This window comes from Nannospalax galili, unplaced genomic scaffold (genome assembly GCF_000622305.1).
Source record: "Nannospalax galili isolate Female #2095 unplaced genomic scaffold, S.galili_v1.0 scaffold257, whole genome shotgun sequence".
Taxonomy (NCBI): domain Eukaryota; kingdom Metazoa; phylum Chordata; class Mammalia; order Rodentia; family Spalacidae; genus Nannospalax; species Nannospalax galili.
The window spans coordinates 2,697,245-2,721,903 of record NW_008340854.1 but is presented as its reverse complement, the minus strand read 5'-3'; the positions used below and the strand labels follow the sequence as shown (position 1 = coordinate 2,721,903).

General features: G+C 42.1%; 1 protein-coding gene across 3 annotated transcripts in view; it reads right to left on the bottom strand.

The window, feature by feature from the left end:
• Eml4 (EMAP like 4) overlaps positions 1 to 18,686 on the bottom strand; it is a 159,856-nt gene extending 141,170 nt beyond the window's left edge. For all 3 annotated transcript variants that reach the window (XM_008835861.3, XM_008835862.3, XM_008835863.3), the window contains exon 1: positions 18,397 to 18,686. In XM_008835861.3, coding sequence (XP_008834083.1) covers positions 18,397 to 18,421 — 25 coding nt within the window. In that variant the 5' untranslated portion in view covers positions 18,422 to 18,686. The remainder of the gene's footprint in view (positions 1 to 18,396) is intronic.
• Between the last annotated feature and the right edge of the window lie 5,973 nt (positions 18,687 to 24,659).

Genomic DNA, 24,659 nt, shown 5'->3' with positions numbered 1-24,659 from the left:
ACTGATAGCCTTGCCCCTACATTATGGCATGCATTAATGAACCAAGGAAAGAAGTTTCAAAAACCCAAGTTTCTGTATGCATATATAACCATTAAAATAATTCACAAACATTATTAATATTGTTTAAAGTAAAAACCAGCTTCCTAATATATTCTAAACCCAGTATCTCGTCTCAATTCACAACATTTGATGCTAAAAACTGAGATGTCATTGTACACAAATATATGTATACTGATCATAACTGAAGATTAAAAAAATGAGATGAACACCAAGAAGTATGAAGAGCAGGTAAAACTCTGCCACAACTAGACTGAAAACAGGATATCCTTCAAAGTGGCTTTAAAAAAGCAAACCTCCCACTTATCAGTAGAAGTCAGTTATGACACTTTTCTGGAACAAATGATTCAATGAAAAATGCAAACAAATGTCACTTGCTCTTAAGTATCACTTAAAAGACTAGTAGTAAAGGATAGTCACTTCAAAATCAGCAAGTAAAAATAAGTGATCTGAGGAAACACATTTGATAAAATGTTTTTAAAACAGGAAGTCATCTTTAGGAAGTGAGAAAAGGCGCATTCTCTGGAGAAAAGAAATGCATTCTTACAGAGTATGACAAATAGAACTCAAAATATTCTGACTACAGTATACCAACACCTCATTCATAAAAGATTTAGTTAATAACCTTCAAAGAAAGTACGGGCCAGTGAGATGGCTCAACCGGTAAAAGTGCCTGCCTTGTGAGCCTGATACCTCTCAGTTCAATCTCTGAACTCACGATGAAAAGAGAACCAACTCCTGAAAGTTGTCCTGACCTCCAATCTGACCTCCATAGACACAATGTGGTTGTATGTGTGTGTGTGTGATGTGTGAGCATGCACTCTCTCACACACGAGCATACACAATAAGTTAAAATTTTAAAAGAAAACAGTATAAATGGTCTATAAAAGTTCAATGTGTACATAAAAATACATATACCATCAAGTCTTTGAACATAAAAACTCACAAATTTAATAAGGACCTCACTAAAAACTCAATTATTTTACCCTTAAGAACATCTGGTATTCTCTTACTGACATTATTATAAATATTAGCAGTGGGGCTGGAGAGATTAAGTGCACTGGATGCTCTTGCAGGACCTGGGTTCGAATCCCAGCACCCACATGATGGCTAACAGCTGTCTGTAACTCCAGTTCCAGGGAATCAGATGCCCTTTTCTGACCTCTGTGGGCACTGCATGACACAGGTGCACTTATATACATGCACACAATACATATATATACATAAAGCAAAAAATTTTTTTTGAATATTAGCAGTGTTTATTATGAGCCTGCAATTTAAAAAGTCATGCATAGGCAATGATTTCTGAGTCCCCCTTTTTTAAGGTTCAAAACAATCCTTATATAAGTCAAACGAGCTTTGTTATCTGGTTTGCAGCCTACAGCAGATTTAAAATTGGAAATGAAAAATGAAAGAAAAAAGGCTGCTGAGGTGGCTCAGCGGGTTAAGGTACTTGCCAGCCAGGTCTGACAATGTTTGTACAATCCCTGGAGCCCACATGGTAAAAGGAGAAAATGAACTCCCACAACTTGTCCTCTGATACACACACACCCACAATTAATGAATGCAATAAAAAAATTTCAAGTCTAAATACAAAAAGGCTAAACTAGAAACACTGATCAATTCAACAGCAATGCACACTCTAGAATTTAGAACACCATGTTTTTGCTGAAAGGAAACACAACTTATTGGAAAAATAGCTGACTGCAGTAGAACAGGAAGCGTAAAAGCTATGTTGATAACATTTTGTCACGTCTAAAAGCAAGGGAGACCACCATGGTGAAGACTTAGAAGGTGATCTGAAGATATTCCCACAGGCCAAAAATCAGGAAAATCTAAGAATCAAAATAAATAGAAATATAGTAGATTAAAATACAGTAAATAACCGTGGGATCACCACACCTTTAATCCCATGACCTGGGAGGCAGAGGCAGGCGGATCTCTGTGAGCTCAAGGCCAGCCTGCTCTGCATAGTGAATTCCAGGCCAGCTGGGACTACAAGGAGACCCTGTCTCAAAAAGGCAAAAAAAAAAAAAAAGTAAATAGGGGCTGAGGAGATGGCTCAACGGTTATGAACACTGGCTGCTCTTGCAGAGGACCCAAGTTTGAATCCTAGCACCCACATGGCAGCTAACAACTGTCTGTAACTCCAGTTCCAGGGGATTTGATGACCTCTTCTGATCTCCATCAGCATTGCACAACGTGGGTGCACATAAAAATAAATAAAATATTATAATACAGTAAATACATAAAAATCCTTGAGTTTCATTTTAAATACACAGAAAACAAAGAAACATTAAATAACACACACATGCATGCACACATATAAATCAGTACTTGTGGGCTGAAGAGATGGCTCAGCAGTTAAGAGCACTGACTGCTCTTGCAGAGGACCTGGGTTTGATTCCCAGCACCCACATGGCAGCTATGAACCATCCTTAACTCCAGTTCCAAGGAATCCAAAGCCCTCTTTTGACTGCCACGGCATTGCATGACATGGGTGTACTCACATACATGCAGGCAATACACTCATGCACATAAAATAAAAATAATAAATATTTTAAATAAAAAAAGAAAACATTTCTAAAAAAAAAATCAGTACTTGTATTAAACTCTATAGAAAAAAGATGTTACTTCAACAAACTACAAAGGAAAAGAGAATATACAATAAAGAGACCCAAGAGACATAGCAATGAAATGCAATGTATAAATCTTAGCGTTTTAAGCAAATCACTATAAAATGTAAGAGAATCACAGCCAGAAGTAAATTATGTGGGCCTATAATCCCAACATTTGACATGATGATTTGAGTTTGAGCCTAGCCTGTGCCACATAACTAGTACCAGTCAGCAGGACAGAGGGAGAACCTATCTTACAAAACAAAAACAGGGCTGGGGAGATGGCTCAGCCATTCAGAGCACTGGCTACTCTTGCAGAGGATATGGGTTCCGTTCCCGGCACTCACATGGCAGCTAACATTCATCTGTAACTCCAATGGCCTCTTCTGACCTCCAAGAGCATTGCATGACACAGGTGCACTTACACACATGCAGGCAATACATTTGTACACATAAACTAAACTAAAAATTATTTTTTAATTTAAAATAAAACAAAAAACAGAGCCAATCAGAGGTATCTTACAGGCTATATCCAGTATCAAGAAATTACCATCAGGGGCTGGTGAGATGGCTCAGAGGTGAAGAGGACTTGCTGCTCTTGCAGAAGACCTGTGTTCAGTTCCCAGCACCCATATGGTAGCTCATAATCACATATAACTCCAGCCCCAGGGGATTTGACACACTTTTGTCCTCCACGGGTTCAAGCACACAGTTGATACCCATGTATATACACATACAGCAAAGTTTTTTTTGGGGGGAGGGTCTTTTTGAGACAGGGTCTCCCTGTAGCTCCAGCTGTCCTGGAACTCACTATGTAGACCAGGCTGGCCTTGAACTCACAGAGATCCGCCTGCCTCTGCCTCCACATGTGCCACCACGCCTGGCTAGGAAACATTTTTTTTTTTTAAAGTCATCAAATTCCAGGTCTGACAACAGTCCTTATATTTTTTAAGAGATAGAAACTCAAATGAGATTTTAAAATAAGAACCAGGCATGGTGGCGTACACCACTGGAAATAATTTAAGCATCTAAAGAGTCATTTATTATATGAAGTATACAGCCCCACATAAAACAGCCTACTGAAGGCACCAACTGTATTATCACAAGAATCATGTCTAACACTCATAACAACCACCACCAACAATCAAGAATAAGTTAAATTCCAGTTGGGCATGGTGGCACACACCTTTAATCCTAGCACTTGGGAGACAGAGGCAGGTAGATCTCTGTGAGTTTGAGGCCACCCTGGTCTACATAGCAAGTTCCAGGCTAGCTAAGAACAAGCTAAATTATGTTCTATATATAAACCTTAAGATGACCAAATGTCCAAGCAATGCAATTACAATACACTGAACTTTCTATTTATAATTACTAAGGAAATATCTTATCTTAAGGGGGAAAAAACAAGTCGAAATAATCATAAAAACTGACTACTCAAAATATGATTCAAACTTCCACCTGAATCTAATTTACATTTATATAAACATAGATACATGTTGCTGTGGACTCAATTATGTCCTCCCTAAATTCTTGTGTTCAAGTTCTACTCCATAGTACCTCAGAATTGACTGTTGAGTAAGATACTTAAAGGGGTTATTAAAGTAAGTCTGTAAAAGCGAGACCCTATTCAACACAGTGAGTGTCCTCATAAGAAGTAACTTGGGCATATGCAGATGCCAAGGATGTGCACACACAGAGAAAAGACCCAATGTAGCCATCATCTACTATGGAGGGGAAGCTTCAGAAAAAAGCAAAGCTGCCATCACCTTGATCTTGACCCTTAGCTTCTAGAACAGTGAAAAAATTAATTTGTTAAGGCTACCAGTGTGCAATGCTTTATTATGGTAGCTCTATAGACATACATAAACAAGATTGGGGAAATAACAAAATGGAATGCTGTTATTTGGTTAAGAGGGCAAGCGTTCAAGTTTTTCATTAAAGCTGTTTTCTCTATTTTCATTTATGTGTATGTGTTATGTGCCTGTGTATGTGTATGCCATGTGCATGTGGGTTGCCTACAGAGGCCAGAAGAGGGCACTGGATCCTCTGTAGCTGGAGCAGCAGGTGTTGTGAGCCACCCAATGTGAGTACTGGGAACCAAACCTGGGTCCTGTGCAAGAGTAACAAGTGCTCTTAACTGCTAAGCCATCTCTCCAGCCACCTCTATCAATTTTTTAAAAAATTAATACTTAAAAAAAAAAACCTAAAACTAAAAACTAAACTAAAAGTTAGGTGCTAAGGGAGATAGCTCAGCTGACTTTACTGATAAAGTGCCTACAAGCTCAAGGACCTGGATCCCTAGCACACACATAAAAGTCAGGCACAGTAGTACACAGCCGCAAACCTAGCACTGGCTGGGAGATGGGGGAGGGAAACAACACACAAGAGATGACAAGAGGAACCCTGGAGCTCACTGGCCAGCCTAGCAGACTTCAGAATCAATGAGCTCCAGGTTCAGTGAAGAGATTGTCTCAAAACATAAGGCAGGGGACCAGCAAGATAGCTCAGCAAGTAAAGGTACTTGCAGCTAAGCCTGACTACCTAAGTTCAATCCCTGGAACCCATATATTAGAAGGGGAGAACCAATTCTCACAAGGTGTCATGTGACCTCCACACTTGTGATATGACATGTGCACCCCCCAAATAAGTAAAAAAGATAAATATGAAAACATAAAATAAGGTAGAGAGCAATTGAGGAAGACACCTAATGTCAACTTCTGGCCTCCACATGTATGCACACCCACCCACACAAATATGCTACATACACCATGCATACATACGCGCACACACACACACACACACACACACACACACACACACAGAGAAAATAACTATGAGTTGTTGATCAGAGAGGCCCTCAAAACAATATAGTCAACCACCACTGCTATTGGGTTTCCCACCAGAACTAGATGGTAATACTCTATTCCTGAAAGACACCAAATATCTTGGTCACAGGCCATAGAGAAAACAAGCTGGAACTGGTCTGAAAGCTTCCTCAATGCTGCCTAGGCTTTAGTGCTGGAAGGTGTTACTCAGGCTCCTGGGGAGAGCTGTCATCAACAGTTTTACTCAACTTTGTGCCACACTACTGATCAGTCAAGATGACCCACTGATACAATAGTGGCAAGCCTGCTATGGGGGTACTGATTGCTTTCTTACTGAATTTGATGCTGTCCCACGGGAGGGAATTCATATCCATACCATAAATTCAGATTCATGGCTGGTAAAGTCACAGGCCCTAATGGGGTAGCTATTGCTGTTGTGTTTTTCTAAACAACAGCAATGTGCCCATCAAACTGCCTTCTAAATAACCATGCTGATCCCCATAAATTAGTGCGGCAATCAATTTTGGCCAGAGACACTTTTTTACAGTGGTCAACTGAGAATAAATGACTGCTGAATACCCAGCCACAAACGGATGACGTCTCTATCACCCCCTCTAAGGTTCGAGGAACATATAGGGAAAAGGAGCAGAAAGAATGTAAGAGATAGAGGACGCAGGAGCGCAATGTAGAATGCTGATTCCTAGGCATGATATGGCTGTTCCACTCTTGAACTCAAAGCAACCGTGATGAGTTCCTGCACAAAATTAGGCCCATCAACACCCTATCATGGAAGGAGAAAGGGTACATGGGAATTTACCTGAAGTTCATGGTTGATGGAAAGGAAGGGACATTTTTCTCAGTGGTAAGATACCTATGCGCCTGTAAAAACCCAAATGAAGTTCACTGGGTATCCCTCCCCCTCAAAAAAGGACATGAAAATAGAAGGGAGACTAGTTGAAAAGAGGAAGAGAATTCTCAGGAGTGGAAGGGAAATAAAGGGCGGAGGAAGGGGAATGTCGTGAATATGACACAAATATATTATGTGCACTTATGAAAATGTCACAATGAAATCCATTAGCATGTATACTTAATATATGCTAATAAAAACATGAAAAAGTTTTGTGGTGTGCATGTCTGTAATCCCAGTATTTGAGAGATCAGTTCAAGGCCAGCCTTGCCTGCACAGCAAATGAGGCCAGCCTGGATCCTGTCGTAAAACAAACGAATTATAGACAATACATAGATAAGACTGATAAATACAGATAACTAGACATCTCTCTCCCGCATAGTTCAGTCCTAAAATGACTGAGAGAGTAAAACAGGTATGTAAAGAAGTCATTCTGGCAATGAGCAGTCCAGCATGGGGTGTCAAAGTCCAGTGCAGTGAAAAAGGCACCTGGTATCTGATGCTGGCACCTAAATAAGATGATGTCTACATAAAACAAGGGTCCAGCCACGTACAAGGAGTTAGAACATAAGCTGGTGAGGAGACAGGAGACTGGCTACATACAGAATAAGAGACACTACACCCGTCAAAAAATTGAGTAAGCAGGAACCAAAAACCCGTGGCTAGACAGGTCATAGGCTTCTAAGGATGAACCCATTATTATTATTCTGCTAAATGGATATACTATTAAACCAGCTCCTACTGGCATCACTATACCAGTGCACCTTAACCCTCATCAAAGACGCTTCTTCTGCAGTAAGTGACGATTAACAGAGACCCACAAGTGGTCAATGTGCAGAGAATAAGAGACGGCAGAGTGCTCAGCCCTAAATAGGACACCTAAAACACATACCCTCCTCCCAAGGCTCAGGGATCATCTCTGAAGAGGTGGGAAAAAAACCGTAGGAACCAGAGGTAGTGGGTGACTACAATGGAACAGTGTTTTCTGGCAACAAGGCAGTTGTACGTAGAAACCCACACCAGTTATGCAAGACCAGTGCAAACTCAAGCCAGACAAAAATCTCAGCATGAAGGGGAGAGGTGGGCATGAAGTCCCCCTAGCTAAGAAGTTACTGGCAACTGATACCTGCTGGAAGAAGGAGAGTCAGTTTTCTTTAAGGGTGTGACCCGATAGGTCAACCATACTCCAGGGGATGGGCCCCAACCCAAGAGTACTCCAGGGAGCACAGACTGGACTTGAAGGGCTTAAAAAAAATAAGACATGAAGTTGGGTGCATAGGGAGGTAGTAGGTGTGGAGCTGGAAGGAGCTGGGGGAGGTAGAGGATGAATTTGGTCAAAATGCACTGCATGAAATTCTCAAAGAATAAAATATTAAAATAAATTATTAAAACTTTTAAAATTTAAAACTAAAACCAATATTTTAATGATGTTTTCCTTATTTTTCTAATTTTGCTTAATTTATTTTGAATACCAATAAAAAAATACATGAAAGTACCCTTTAAAAAACTAAGCAAGGGCTGGAGGGATGGCTCAGCAGTTAAAAACACTGGTTGTTTTTGCAGAAGACCCGGGTTTGAATCCCAGCACCCACATGGCAGCTAACAGCTGTCCATAACTCCAGTTCCAGGGGATCCGACAGCCTCTTCTGTCCTCTGCAGGCATTGTATGACATGGGTGCACTTACCTACATGCAGGCAATGCATGCAGACACATAAAAAAATAAAAATAATAAATAAAAGATTAAAAATAACTAAGCAAGCAAAATGAGTCAGGATCTTCACCATATATAAAATTAGTTACAAGTATGTAGAAAAAAACCTAAAATGATCCCTACACTGTCACTGTTGAAATGAACTGTAACCTACTGAATAAAAAACAGGAAATCCTAGACCATACAAACATAAATAAATCAATACTTGAAGACTGATGAAAAACAGTGTTCTCAACAGCATCGAAGCATCTCCTACAAAATACTCAGCTACAAAGTAAAAAAAAAAAGTGATTTTACAGTGAAGAGACATTAATCAAAAAACCAGGAATAAGAAATGCCACCTGCTAAAAACAACACAAATAGTTTCAATTTTGTGGTATTTCTAGCCAAAATCAATAATGTCAATCTAATGAGGAAGAAAATCAAGGCTAAAGCATTCTACAAGATAGTTGGCCTGAAATATTTCAGTGTGAAGCTCATGAAACCCATGAAAAGACTAAGGAAGGAGACTAAAAGACAGGGCAGCTAAGTAATACTTATAATTCCTGATCATTCTGCTGAAAAAAAAAAAAAAGATTTGAGGGTTGGAGACACAGCTCAGTGGTTAAGAACACTGGATGCTCTTGTGGAGGACCCAGGTTAAATTTTCAGCACCCATGTGGCAACTAACAACCATCCGTAACTCCAGTTCCAGGGGATCCAATGCCGTCTTCTGACCTCCACAGGTATTGCATGACACAGGTGCACTTACATGCAGGCATTACATTCCTACACATAAAATAAAAATAAGTAAAAAATAAAAATTTTTGAGGGTAAGTTAGTTACACACACCATGGAATACTATACTGCAATGGTTTGAGTATGTAAGACTAGATCAGAGGCAGACTCTAGGAAAAAGTAAAATAAACCTAAGTCAGACTTTGAAGACTGCATAGGTTTTAAATAATTAGTAAGTACAGAATCAGTCAAGATACAGACAACTCACTTTAAAAGCTAAAATAGGAACTAGAGAGTTGGCTCAGCAGTTAAGAATGCATGCTGCTCTTGTAGAGGATGAGTTCAGTTCCCAGCATCCACATCAGGCGGCTCACAACCACCTGTAAGTTCAGATCCAGAGGGCTCAATACCCTCTTTTGGACTCTGCAGGCACCTACACTCAAAATGCACAAAGTTGCACACATACACATAATTTAAAAATAAAAATTGTAATGCTGAAATAAAATAGATCTACGTTCTCCTCCAAGTCAAAGAATCATTTGACAAAGTAAATACCATACCCTATCTATCCATTTTAGAAAACTTCATTAAAACACACCAAGTTTGCCTTCATTACATTCATATCAACTTTTCGAAGATACGAACCACAAGTCAATATAATTTTTAATGACATTTCTACTTACCTACTTTAATACACATGTCAGCTTTCCTATCTCCTCTCAGAAATAGGGATTAGTCATTAAAAATGTTTATTTCATCAAACTATAACTCACAGAAAGTCTATACTGCAGCCTGAGGCAAACAACTGAAATTGGAAGTGCCATGCATTGTCATGTGGAATTCTGACAATTTATATTCCTCCTTTTTTCTCTTGACTTATTCTTTGTTAATACTGGACTTGACCATAAATAAACTAATTTCAAAATCCATTACTAGGTCATGCACATGACTTGTACTTAAAGCATTACCCTAGAACACGGAACAGAATTCTTTATCAGATTCCCAATCCAGATATAGTATAACACATATTTGAATTATAGTGATAGAAAAAGAAAATAAAGAATAAGAAAGGGTAACAAGGAAGACTAGAGATGTTGCTTAGTGGTAGAGGACTTGCCTAGCATACATTGGACCCCGAGTCAAATCCCCAGTACTAAGAAAAGAAAAAAAAAAAAAAAATCAGGTGTAGTGGCACACACACTTTATCTCAGCATTTGGGAGGTGGAAGCAGGTGGATCAAAGGGTCGAGACTAGCTTTGGTTATACAGAGGGTTTCAGTTGAGGTCAGCCTGGGCTACTTGAGACCCTGTCTCAAAAACAACAACATACCAGAAAGCAGGAAATGAAAAAAAAAAAAAGAAAAGAAAGGATAATAAGAGGTTCTAAGAACTGATAAATGGGGCTGGAGAGATGGCTCAATGATTAAAAGCACTGGCTGCTCTTGCAGCTAACAACCATCTGTAACTCCAGTTCCAGGAGATCCAACACCCTCTTCTTATTTAATATTTTACCTATTTTTAAATTTTATGTATATGAGTGTATTGACTGCATGTATGTAAGTGCATTGCCATGCAATGCCTGCAGAGGTCAGAAGAGGGAAGGTGGATGAACCCTTGGAACTGGAGCTATCATGTGGGTTCTGGGAATCGAACTTGGGTCCTCTGTTAGGAGCAGCCAGTGCTCCTAACACTGAGCCATCTATCCAGTCCCCCCTAACACCCTCTTCTGACCTCCACAGGCACTGCATGACATGAGTACATTTACATGCATGTAGGCAATACACATAAAATAAAAATAATACAAAGAACTGACAAGCAGCTAGAGATGGTGGTACACATCTTTTATGCCAATACTTGGGAGGCAGAGCACTGACAGGTAGATCTCTATGACTTCAAGGCCAATCTGGTCTATATGGCAAGTTCGAGGTCAGCCAGGGCAACACAGTGAGGCCTGTCTATGCTTGTGTGCACTAGCGTGCATACTCGTGGACACACACACACACACACACACAAGAATTGACAAGTGTTAGAAGACAGCTTTAATGTGGCAGGCAAAAAATGGTCAGGAATCAACACTATTCTGAGATTTCAAGGCTAGATGGGAAAATATTTCATGTAAAACAATGTGACATCTATAAAATGGCCAATCACCTAGTCATTACTGTCTGATTTCAAAAACCATTACATATGATAACTGTTATTAGATGTAAAATGCAAATATAGCATTTTCCTTATCTAAACACTAATCAACCAATGGAACAGTCTGAATTTCATGTTTCCAGCTTTACAAAAAGACTGACATTTTCTACGCCAAAAGTCAAGTACTTTAACAACAAAATGATTCTAGGAAAGCTAGGAGAATTCAACAATCATTTTGAAAGAAAAAAATTGATTTCAAAGGGAAGAATTCAGGTATTTTAGATTTGATGTGTCAGTGAGATTTAAAGATTCACTAATGGACAAGGCATTATGGTGCATGCCTGTATCCCAACACTGAAAAGGCTAAGGAGGGAGAACCTCCAGTTCAAGGCCAGCCTGGGCTACACAGTAAGACCCTGTTTCAAAAAGAAGTAGAGAAAGAATACTGGACGCCATCAGAACACTGCGAGTCAGGGTTGAGGGGCAAAAAAACAAACAAACAAACAAACAAACAAAAAAACACGCTGAGCACGGTTGCACATGCTGCTTTTAATACCAGCACTCAGCCGGGGCTACAAGAGACCCTGTCTTAAAAAATAAATGGGGCTGCAGAGATGGCTTGGTGGTTAAGAGCACTGGCTGCTCTTGCAGAGGACCTGGGTTCAATTCCCAGCACCCACATGGTAGCTAACAACCATCCTAACTACAGTTCTAGGGGATTCAACACTCTCTTTCTGACCTCCATGAGCATGGCACAACATGGGTGTACTTCTATACATGCAGGAATATACTCATACACATAATTAAAAAATAAAATATAAAAAAGATAAAAGTTCTTTGTAAACCACAAAGCAATATATAAAATTAAGGCATTATATCTATGATACCAGGCAAGCATGTCTTTAATCCCAGCACTTGGAAGGCAAAGGCAAGTGGATCTTTGTGAGTTCCAGGCCAGCCTGATCTACACAGCAAGTTCCAGGCCAGCTGGGGCTATAGTGAGACCATCTCAAAAGACAAAAAGACAGAAAAAAAAGAAAAAAAAATCTGATACCTAGAACGGGAATTAATATAAGATCTGGGAATCTCCACACCAAGACAGCAGTTACTAAGCTATTTCCTTGAACTACTTTTTAAAAGTCTTATGATGCATCTATTTAAATTTCAAATTTCCTATAAACAAATATTGACATTCTTACATAATATAGAAATGAACTCCCATATACAGAAGTTTTTCTTCATATAATTTAGACTTAAACAGAAGAGAAAGACCTAGTAATATCCCTGGACTCTGGACTGCCAAATACATTATTTCATAATTTTTAAAAGCCAGGTTTTACAGAGATCTCCCAATCTCCAGATGTTCCCTCTCAGAACTCACTTGCTTGATACACAGCATAACATTTTGGTACTTTGCTTCTGCTTCATAATAAGGTTTCTAGATAGGTTTAAAACCCTGCAGTCACATCCTAAAGGACAAGAAGTCTCATCCTTTCTTTAAGGTCAACCAAACAGCTGGTCCACATACACAATCCATGTTTAGTTTTAGTAATATTCTAACTAACTCATGCTACAGATGCTGTACTAACATTTAAGGATTACTATTCACATCATGTTATACATAACTTAAGGCTCTTCCGGCTCCCTATCTCCCTCCCTCTCCCTGTCCTTTGGTCTTCCTCCCAAAATACCCACTTAAGGGTATCTTGAGCCCTTCAAGGCAAACAATAAGAAATTGAGGAGGGCGATGGAGGTGAGGGGAGCAGAGCGGAGAGGCTTGGCTGGAGTGGGAAGAGAGCGAAGTGGTGATGAGCTACAGCAGTCCTGGAAGGGCCAGTACAGGCTAGACCTTTGACTCTTCATCCTTTTTGACCTTGTGTACCTTTTGCCCTGATTGCTTTTCTGAGATGTCAAGAATTTTGCTTATGGTCTATGAATCCTGAAAACTACTACAAACTCCTTGAATAAAGATAGGATTTCCAGCAGTAAAACTTCAAACTTCTAACCTTATCTTCTTTTAAGCTCTTGACTTCCCTAAAATAATATGGCATGCTTAAAATTTGTTTTTAATTGCCATTGAATTAAATATGATTCAGAACCAAATAAAAAAAAGAAATTAAATGGCTGGAGAGATGGCTCAGTGGTTAAGGGCACTGACTGTTCTTGCAGAAGACCTAGGTTCAGTTCCTAGTACCTCCACATGGCAGCTACCAATTGTAACTCCAGTTCCAAGAGATTTGACGCCCTTTTCTGGCCTCCATGTGCACTGCATGCATGTGGTGCACTTACATACATGCAGGCAAAATACTCGTACAAAATAAAAATAAATCAAAAACAAAATCTTTTTTTTTTTTTTTTTTTTTTTTTTTTTTGGTCTTTTTTGAGACAGGGTCTCCTCGTAGCCCCCAGCTGTCCTGGAACTTACTATGTAGACCAGGCTAGCCTCCCACTCACAAAGATCCGCCTGCCTCTGCCTCCCAAGTGCTGGGATTAAAGGCGTGAGTGACCACACCTGGCAACAAAATCTTTTTTTAGAAAGTTGTTTCAGAAAACATTTCCTGGGGCTGGAGAGATGGCTCAGTGGTTACAAACACTGAACATTCTTGCAGAAGACCTGGGTTTGAATCCCAGCACCCACATGGCAGCTAACAACTGTCCCTAAGTTCTAGGGGATCAGACGCCCTCTTCTGACCTCCACGGGCATTGCACGATATGGGTGAACTTCCATACATGCGAGCAATACACACATACACATAAAATAAAAATAATAAAATAAGATAAAAATTTTTAAAATTTCCCTGCCAGGTGTGGTGGCATGCACCTTTAATCCCAGCACTCAGAGGCAGAGGAAGATGAATCTCTGTGCATAGAGAGTTCCAGGCCAGGCAGTGCTACATGAGACCCTCCAAAAAAAAAAAAAAAAAAGCCACAAAGAATGTTTGAGACTAGATTAGTATTTAAAAATCAGTCAGGTACAGTGGCATGTGTCAGTACTCCCAGCTACTGGAGAAGCTAAGACAGAAATGTTGATTGAGCCCAAGAGCTCAAGACCATCCAGGACAACACAGCATGACTCTGTCTCACAGACAAACAAATTAAAAGTATAAAATAAAATAAGGGCCTCGGCTAGGCATGGTAGTCCCAGCATTCGGGAAGCAGGCCAATCTCTGTGAGATCCAGGCCAGCCTGGTCTACATAAGCAAGTAAGCTAAAAAGGGGCCTGGCATAGTGGAGTACTCCTATAATCCCAGAATTCTGGAAGCTGAGACAGGAGACCAACAGTTCAATGCTAGCCTCTGCTACATAGTGAGCTTGACATTAGCCTGGGCTATATAAGAAGCTTCTCAAAAAAAATAAATAAATAAACAAAATTCACATACTACATTGATCCTTTAAGGAAATAAGAGTTGAACTCAGTTGGTAGAGTGCTTGCCTATCATGCAAGAAGCCATGAGTTCAATCTTCAGTACCCCATAAGCACCCTCTAATCTGATCATGGTGACCCTTGCAGGTGCAGGGGGATCAGAAGTTTAAGGTCATCCTCGAGTAAACAGTAAGTTTAAAAGCCAGCCTTGAGTACATGAGAAAATGTTCTTTCTCCTACACACTGCCTACAACTTCATTTATTACAATTTTTCCTGGGGGCAGGGGATCTGAGTTATTTTATAAACTGGCATGGCAAGTTTACACTTTCTTTAAAATGTGAACACTCACTAACCTTCAGGCTAATACCAAGATAAAAGTACTAAATTTTTCATTATGGAAAAAAAAAAGACTCTAGCTGGGGCATTGTGGTTCAGACCTGTAATCAAGCACGTGGGAGGCAGAGGGCAGGAGAAAAGCCACAAGTTCAAGCCTGGGCTACATAGTCTTACTATCCTGTATCCTGTATCCAGGATGGGATTAAAAAAAAAAAAAGACCAGCTCAAAAAACCAAAACAGAAAGAGATGCTAAAAAGACTGAGCAGGCAGGAGGTAGAAGCAGGCTGATCTCTGTGAGTTCCAGGCCAGCCTGGTCGACATAGGGAGTTCCAGGCTAGCTGGGGCTATAGGGACCCTGTCTCAAAAAGATCCCCCACAAAAAAAAAAAAACCAACAACGAGGAGGAAATGAACCCAACTGTTGAAAGTCAGTAAGATTGATAAGAAAAGCTGCACTGGCAGTTTTCCACTTTTGCACACACCTGAAGTTCAAGATATACTGTGCAGACACACATTGTACATATGTATGCATATTGTGAACTGGAGGAAACACATCAAAACAACATGAGGTGACTTTTAAAAAAAAATATTTGCAGCCGGTGTGGTGGCACACCCCTTTAATCCCAGGACTTGAGAGGCAGAGGCAGGCGGATCTCTGTGAGTTCGAGGCTAGCCTGGTCTACATAGCAAGTTCCAGGACAGCTGGGAATACAGGGAGACCCATTCTCAGAAGACCCCCCCCAAAAAAAAGGTTTCCAAAGTGCTGCCTTTTTAATTACCCTAATTTATTAACTAAAAGACACTGTACCTAAGGGAAATTCCAAAGTATAAGCACCTGCCAGCTAGCTACCTTGCCTGAAATTCATCAGCTATAGAGTGAAAAGATCCTTTGTAACTTCAATGGGACATCCATAAAACAGCCAATCATCTACATTCCTATCTATAGTTCCCCAAACCACTACATAGGTATCTTATAAAATGCACATAATACAGTGTTTTCCTTATCTAAACACTCCAACCACAGCACAGTTTAAATTTTAAGTCATTCTGCTTTGCAAGATGATTCACTGTCGGATTCCCTTCAATAATTAGCCTTTTAAGGATCATTTTGCTGATGAAGCACTCAAATTTTCTGATAATTAAAAATGTAGTCTCCTGGTGGCTCACGCCTTTAATCCCAGCATTCGGGAGGCAGAGGCAGGCAGATCTCTGTGAGTTCAAGGCCAGCCTGGTCTACAGAGTAAGTTCCAGGACAGCTGGGGCTACAGGGAGACCATGTCTCAAAAAGACAAAAAAAAAAAAAAAAAAGTGTAGTCTCACTTTTTTTTTTTTAAGAGCCCATCTAGTATGTGAAAGGAGAGACACACATACATATACTTCCATGAGAATAAATACTTTCAGTATTTGTTATCCCAGAAGAATTTCACGCTTTGAATTCTTTGGTTTTAAAAAAAGTTTTTAAACATCTAGAGTACAAGTGCTTTCTTTTATATTAATGGCTCTCTTGATGATAAAATAAAGATCAATGTAACTCTAAGCTCTAGACTAATGAACTGCAGGGAACAGAAAGAAGCAATTTGGCAAGAGCTGCGCAGAGCTCTGCTTAAAGGCTACCAGTAAAATATACCAGCTCTCCCCCTCCCTACCCTCAACCCTTTAAGGTTTCAATTAAGATGGGGCCTAGTTTTACTCTCACAAGGAGACAGAAACAGAAAGCCGAGCTGCTCAGAAGTGTCATCAGGAGCAGCTCTAGAGCAGACAGGAACCATTTCCTTCCCTCAGCTGACACAGGTTCCTCTCTTGAAGAGACAAGCCAATCTCCCCTGTTCCTGATCAACACCAAATCTAAAGAAAAGTCTCATCACCTACCACCCAAAGATGGCATGAAATGAGTAAGAGTAATTTGCTAAACTACAATATTAATCAGGGCAGCTTTAATACTCTGAAATGGAACACCCCACCCCCCTGAAACTTTTCTTGCTGTCTCTCCTGAATTACTTAAAGGATAAAGTTGTTTAACAAGACATACTACACTTTCAAAACAAACTTAAGTGCTTCAATTGGTGAAAAAGACTCCTTCAAAACACTGAAGTTTCTGAGAGCCCTCCAGAATTCCTCAGGACCAACAAGAGAAATACAAATGAGTAAAGGTTTCATTATATGCAGAGATTATCACAGCCCCAACATCCTCCAAAAGACTTTCAATTTCTGCCAAGCATATGACCACTTTAGTAAACATAAAGGACTTTCAGTCCAATATGAACTGGTGAATTAAATCCAGGAACAACCGTAGAAAATAATCAATGAAAAGTTGATGCTTCTCTAAAAGGAAGCCAAGAATGAAAGAATTTCACTATGTAAGGAATCATAAGAATAAGACATCAAAGGTAGGAGATCAGACAACAGGTCACCTTTGGAGAAAAGTCACAACGAGCTGTTCCTATTTTAGGATTTTCATTGTCAAAGCAATCTAATAACAATGATTTTTTTCTCCAGAAAGTCAAGACAAATATTGTGCCACTTACTATTTAACAACCATAATGAGTCCACTGCTCTTTTGTCTTTTAGTCTTTTCTTTTTTCAGTCCATGTAATCCCAACCTTGTGTGTACAGATTAAAATATGGCTTGTGGCCAGATCACTTACAGATCCAGGAACATTAACCAACTAGGGCTTCATTATCAAGATATGCAAAAAAAAAAAAGGCATCTGAGTTCAGGCTACCTCCACAGAAAATATTCAGAACACAAATCAGAACCAGCAGCAGGCATGGCATAACTGTGGTATCAGCCAAAGCTGAAACTGTTCTCTCTCAGTAACAGTTGAGCTCAATCTTTAGGGTACCTGGACCCAACAGCCTCAAAGAATAGTCATTCGAGACACAGGTTATAGGGTTACTGACTATCCAGGAGTTCTGATTCCTCTAGCCAGTTACAAAATATGCCACCAGTCAAAGCAAACACTGAAAAGACACTTGAGTCTACCGAATAACCTATCCCCCGTCTCTCCATTCCACAAAGCATATTCCAAAAATGGAGACTCCTTTCTTTCCCGGTCGAGGCCCCTTTTCCTATGGATTCACTGGGTAGAATCGCTTCTCTCTAGCACGCATGGAGAGCCAGAACACACTTCTGCTTCCAATCAGGGGTCCCCCAACACGGTCGCACCTCTTCCTTCTCTGCATTAAGCAAATGATGCTTCTGTGCTCTAGCTTCTCCACCACTGCAAAATGTTCTGGGAAGTGGAGGCAGTGGAGGGAAGTTGTCAGATACTTAAATACAAGTCTCCAAATAAAAAGTTAAGACTGAGGAGGGGGTGCCCTCAATCCAGAAGAGGAACTGGGGGATTCCTACTCTAAAAAGCAGCCTCCAGGTCCTACCCAGAGATTATCCTCATGAGCGTCCGGATTTGATGAAGGGGTGCCCCGATTTTAAAGAGGAGCCGGCGGGGGACCCCGAGGTGCCGGGAAGGGTGCAGCGGTTACTAGGAAGGGACTTACTGGGGGGGAAGGCGCCCCCCCCAGGGGGCTCTGGGAATAAAGGAGGGTCTGGCAGCGAGGAGGGCCGGCATGGGGGGAGGGGCTCCCTGTCGGGAGGTGGCGGCCGGGCGGCAGCCTCGCGAGGACCATGTGCAGGGAACACTTCCACCCCGAGGGGCAGCGCGGGCCGCAGAGCCCGCGATCCCCAGTTGCGCATAAGGGGCGCGACCCGGGCCGGACTCACCGAGGCTGCCGGCGAAACCGTCCATCTTGCAGGGAAGGCGCCGGGCTCGGGGCTCAGCGAGACGGGCGCTTCATTCAGCACACCGACAGTGTGCAGCCGCGGAGCCTGACAAGCTCGTTCTCGGCGTCGCCCCGCACGGCTCCCGGCTCAGTCGTCCGCCGGTCAGTCCGTCCGCCACAGCTCCTTTAAGTAGCTGCGGCCGCCCAGGCCACTCCGCAGTCAGGTTGAGAGCCGCGCCGCTCCGCCGCCTGCCCGGCCTCTCTCTCCCAGGCAGCAGCCGAGAGCGCCGCGCCGCGCCCCGCCCCCGCGCCCGCGCGCAGCCACAGCCCCGCCCCCGCGCACGCCGTCACGCTTCCGACCCCCCTGGGGGCGGGGTCTCCGGCGTCCCGCCCCTCACCTTGCCCGGCCTCCACCACTGAGGTTCCTGGCGCTGAGCTGGTGGCTGCGCTTGCGTGCTGGGTCCCAGCTTGGGGATGCGGACCTAGCAGGCTCTGAATGGGCGAGGCTTATAAGCAGTCAGCGGCTTGGGAAGCTCAGGTGCACCTTGGGGTTCTCCCACCTCGGTGATCCTGCAGAGCCCAGGTCTGGCGTTCTCTTGAAGAAAGATGGTTATCCTACAAGGACGCCAAAGAAACAGTGAGGGAGGCCCCGTGCTGGGGTTCCCCTCTCAGTCGGGTAAGGGGGAATTAGGAGCAAGCGTTCTTGAGCAGCTTGAGACCAGATCAGAAAAGAGGAAAGCTTTGTTGGTGGTGGCTTTTTTTTTTTTTTTTTTTTTTTTTTTTTTGAGACAGGGTCTCCCTGTAGCCCCAGCTGTCCTGGAACTCACTATGTAGACCAGGCTGGCCTTGAACTCACAGAGATCTGCCTACCTCTGCCACTCAAGTGCTGGGATAAAAAGTGGTCACCACCACGCCCAGACTAGAAACAAGGAATTTCAATACCGGATGAAAACCAAGAGTTCATGTTACTCAGACTCTTCATATGAGGAAGGATACTGGGTCTTAAGAACATGGCCCACCCAAGGTCATGGAGCCTGGTGGAAATACATCCAAAACAGACTTCCTTACTGCCCGCATCAGGGGTACAAAGTCACCCAGTGTATGGCGGTCCATAGGATTGCCTACAATAAACTGTAGCAAGGATTATTTTTTTAAAGTAAGCCTGAGTGCTAGGTCCAAATCCATAAAGTCAACTTACTTAGGCCTTACTTTATTCATTTTCAAATTAGAGGGCCAGACTTGTAACTGAAACATGTTCCATCTTCCTGTTCAATCCCCTGAACCTATTACCCTTCCTTGGGAAGACTTTTATATAGTTTATGTCCCTTCTGAGACTTTTTATGAAGATTAGAGTGACAAAGGAAACTGTAAGGGGCTCAGAGACATTCATAAACAGCTGAGTTAGGAAAAAAAAAAGTATCAGTCTGAAGAGAGTTGCAAGAAAGAGACTGAAACAGGAAGACAAGAAACTGGAGGCCACAACTTTCATGATGAAAAGGACTTAGAGGAATTAAAAGGATTGTTAAGCATCCCTGAGGTATACTTCTCCCCTTTGATGCCTCTTTAAAAATCTTCCCTAAGGAGTTGGAGGTGTAACTCAGGATGATAGGGTGCTTGCTTAATAGATGTGAGACACCAGATTTGATCCCAAGCCCTGGAAAAGAAAACAAATCTTCCTTTAAAAATCTAAGTGACTTTGCATTTCTTTTTTGATGTGGTCCTCAAACTAGCTGTGTGGCTGAGGATAAGCCTGAGCCTTCTGCTTCCACCTCCCAAGTGCTGGAACCATAGGCATAAGGCACCACCCTGAGCATCACCTGACTTTTCTTCTGAATACCATACTGTGTGGAAGCTGGCCATAAGGCAGCCAAGATAAATTCGGGTTAGAAACTCAGTAGTCTAAGTTACTTCCTTCGAAATTAAGTGATTTCAGGCTAGAGATGAAGCTATGTGTTTGCCTAGCATGTGTGAGGCCCTGGGCTCACCAGTACAGTAAAAAAAAAAAAAAAAAAAAAAAAAAAAAGGAAAAAAAACCTTAAAGGTTGTATCTAAAGTTTCTTCATTGCAGTGAGCATTTTTTTAATTTATAATTTTTTATTTTATTATTTATTTTGTTTTATGTGTATGAGTGTATTGCCTGCAATACACTGAAGAAGTCAGAAGAAGGCATCAGGTCTCCTGGAACTGGAGCTACAGATAGTTGTTAACCACCATGTGGGTGCTGGGAATCGAACTCTGGTCCTCTGCAAGAATACTCAGTGCTCTTAACTGCTAAGCCATTTTTATATCTGCACATTTCTACAAAGCCTAACCATTTAATCTTGAGAAGGTCTCTATTCTGACAACTGTTCCTCTGTGTCTGCATGTAACACTCTCTGCCTTAAGTCTCTTAAAGAGTAAGAATTTAGCTGGGCATGGTGGTGCACACCTTTAATCCCAGCACTCAGGAGGCAGAGGCAGGCGGATCTCTGAGTTCGAGGCCAGCCTGGTGTACATAGTGAGTTCCAGGCCAGCTGGGGCTACAGGGAGACCTTGTCTCAAAAAGACCCCCCCCCAAAAAAAGAGAGAGAACCTGGGGCTGGAGAGATGGCTCAGCTCTGCTCTTGATTCCCAGCACCTACATGGCAGCTAATAACTATAACTCCAATTCTAGGAGATCCAGCGCCCTCTTCTGACCTCTGTGGGCACTGCACGATATGCATGCACTTAATACATGCAGGCAATGCACTCATACACATAAAACATAACTATGTTAAGTTGGGCATGGTGGTGCACGCCTTTAATCCCAGCACTAGGGAAGCAGAGGCAGGCAGTTCTCTGTGAGTTCAAGGCCAGCCTGGTCTACATAGTGAGTTCCAGGACAGCTGGGGCTACAGGGAGACCGTGTCTCAAAAAGACCAAAAACAAACAAAAAAAAAACTATGTAAAAGAGAAAGAACCTGCATTTGTATATTACTATACATAAATAAGTACAGTTTTTATTCAAAGAAAGACACAGGAAAAAATAATACAAAAATTACAAATATAAAATTATGAGACAGAAGTCACAAGAGTTTATACCTTGTAAGAAACCTATATAAGTACTACAACATTACAAAATTTTAAAATGTAGTCTAGGGTTATAGATGAGTAGACTACATGCCTACTTGCATGCTTGAGGCTCTGGGTTTCCGTCACACACACACGCACACACACACACATTTTTAATTAGCTGTCTATACACCTCCAGTACTTTTAATTTTAATTTTTAATTAGCTGTCTACACACCTCCAGTACTTTTCTCCTAAATTTTTGCTGTGCGTACTTTGTTCACATGACATTGCTTTTCTTCTTAAATTGATTGCATTTATTGGGATCTTTCTTTGTGATAGGTTTTGTACCTGGGTGCTTCATGTGCTTTACCTCATTTCAATATCACGGCAAACCTATGAGATCAGCATTGTAAATATGGCATTGGGGCTGGGGAGATGGCTCAATTGGTAAAGCACTTGCTTCGTAAGCATGAGGGTCTGAACTCAATCCCCAGAACTCATGTTAAAAAGCCAGGTGTGGTGGTATCCACTTCTAACTCCAGCACCAGAAAAGTAGAGATAGGCCAGCTCCTGGTGCTTGCTGTCCAGATAGTAAGGACTACACAGAGAGCTCCAGGCCTGTGAGAGGTCCTGTCTCAAAATAATTAAATAAATAAAGTAGATAGCTCCTGAGAAACTATACCTGAGGTTACCATCTAGCCTACAGCACATGCCTTTAATCCCACCACTCAGGAGACAAAGGCAGGCAAATCTCTATGAATTTGAGGCCAGCCTGGTCTACATAGTTCCAGGCCAGCCAGGGCTAATAGTGAGAACCTGTCTCAAAAAAAATTGATTTTTAAAATAACTTTTCAAAAATTATTTGTTTTTATGGGTATGTATATAAGCCTGTATAAATTTCTGTGTACCATGTGCATACAAGAGCCCATGGAGCCCACAAAAGGATTTTGGATCCTCTGGATCTGGAGTCAGAGGTGGTTATGAGCCACCATGTGGATGTGGGGAATTAAACCTGGGTCCTCTGCAAGAGCAGTAAGTGCTCTTAATCACTGAGGCATCTCTCCACCCCCTTAAATAAAGATTTACTTGAAAGAATTAGAAGATAATTCAGTTTTTCTTTTAGCATGGTAGACCAATCTTTAAATTATTGATAGTTGAGATAAAACATGACTTCACACATATAATAAGACGATAGTATTACTGGTAGCATTCTGATTAATGGTATTTCACATGATTCCTGTTTTAGAAAGAAAAGAATTGAAATGTATGGTGCATTTAAAATTATACATGCTGCATTACTGAGTGTGTTCCTGACAGGAGACAGTGTCTATTTTGGCTTGACATCAATGAAAACCAAATTCTCCACTCACAATGTACATATCTGACGACTGGAAGAATTTTCTTCTGGCTGACTGTTGCAATCCTTGTTTCTCCCACGCTCCTCACGTACTGCCAATGCCAGCCATATGTCTGTATCACATTATAACCTCTAGCCCTGAAACTCTGTGACAGAATGCCAGGTGAGTCTGCAGTGGGTCACAGGAGCACTTCTAGAATCTATTGCTAAACAAAAATAGCCAACAAGGATTCAATGCCAATGAACATGATTTGTGTAAATATATCACTAAGCCTGAAATTAAATGTATTCCCAGCTCAGTTTTCCTTAACCAGATACCCCAAATATCCAGAGCTACTCCAGTAACCACCTGCTACAATGAGATATGTGAGGGAGGGAAAGTTGTAATGGAAAGAGACACAGCACAGACTCCTGCTGCAGGATGTGATGGACACACCTGTAATCTCAGTACTTGGGAGGTTAAAGCAGGAAAATCAGGGCTTTAAGGTCATGCTTAGTTTCAGAACAAGTTCCTAACCAACATGAATGAAGTAAATCTTTAACCCTGTCTCCAAAGCAAACAAGTAAAAACAAAACAAACAAAAAACAACAGAGAGAGGGGAAATTGCAGATGAAGAGATCTAAAGCTTAAGCCATATTAATGTCATGGTAAATTCTGCCTATTTTAATTACTTTTGCCAAAGTAATCCAGATTCCTTCTAACTCACGAAACTAACCAAAGCTTATTAAAAAAATAAATAAAACTAAAACAAGAAAAATGAAGTAAATGTTCAGAAACAGGACAAATAAGAACAGAGGAGATGGCTCAGTGGGTAGAGAGCTTACTGTGCAAGCCTGAGAACCTGAGCTCAGATTCCCCATACCCACTTAAAAAGCCAGCTCGACTACTATCCTCAGGCCTCTTGGGGTAAGTCTATAGTGCAGCTCTCCGCACTGGGACTCCCTAAGCCACATTCACCCTGCCATCCCCCTCCCCCTCGCTGTTCTATACTCCTAGTTTGGGCCCTGCGCCATTCCTAGTCTTGGGGCCCCAGACACCTGGGGAACCAATACTGCTTCCTGATCCTTCTCACCCAGAGCAACTCAGTCCCTTTCTTGGGCTCCAGGAGCACCACTTCTGGTCCTGGCCCCGCCCATACCTCTCTCTGCTTCCCTGGGCCTGCACCACCGGCTAACTCTCCTAGCCTGCACTACTATCCTCAGGGCTCTTGGGGTAAGTCTACAGTGCAGCTCTCTGCGCCTGGACTCCCTAAGTCCCCCTTGCCGTTCTATACTCCTAGTTTGGACCCTGCGCCATTCCTAGTCTTGGGGCCCCAGACACCTGGGGAACCAATACTGCTTCCTGACCCTTCTCACCCAGAGCAACCCAGTCCCTTTCTTGGGCTTCAGAAGCACCACTTCTGGTCCTGGCCCTGCCCTCACCTCGCTCTGCTTCCCTGGGCCTGCACCACCGGCTAACTCTCCTAGCCTGCACTACTATCCTCAGGCCTCTTGGGGTAAGTCTACAGCGCAGCTCTCCGCGCTGGGACTCCCTAAGCCACATTCACCCTTCCATCCCGCCCCCTCGCCGTACTATACTCCTAGTTTGAGCCCTGCGCCACTCCTAGTCTTGGGGCCCCAGACACCTGGGGAACCAATACTGCTTCCTGATCCTTCTCACCCAGAGCAACTCAGTCCCTTTCTTGGGCTCCAGGTCCTTTCATGGGCTTCTGGTCCTGGCCCTGCCCTCACCTCTCTCTGCTTCCCTGGGCCTGCACCACCGGCTAACTCTCCTAGCCTGCACTACTATCCTCAGGCCTTCTGGGGTAAGTCTATAGCACAGCTTTCCGCGCCGGGACTCCCTAAGCCACATTCACCCTTCCATCGCCCTCCTCG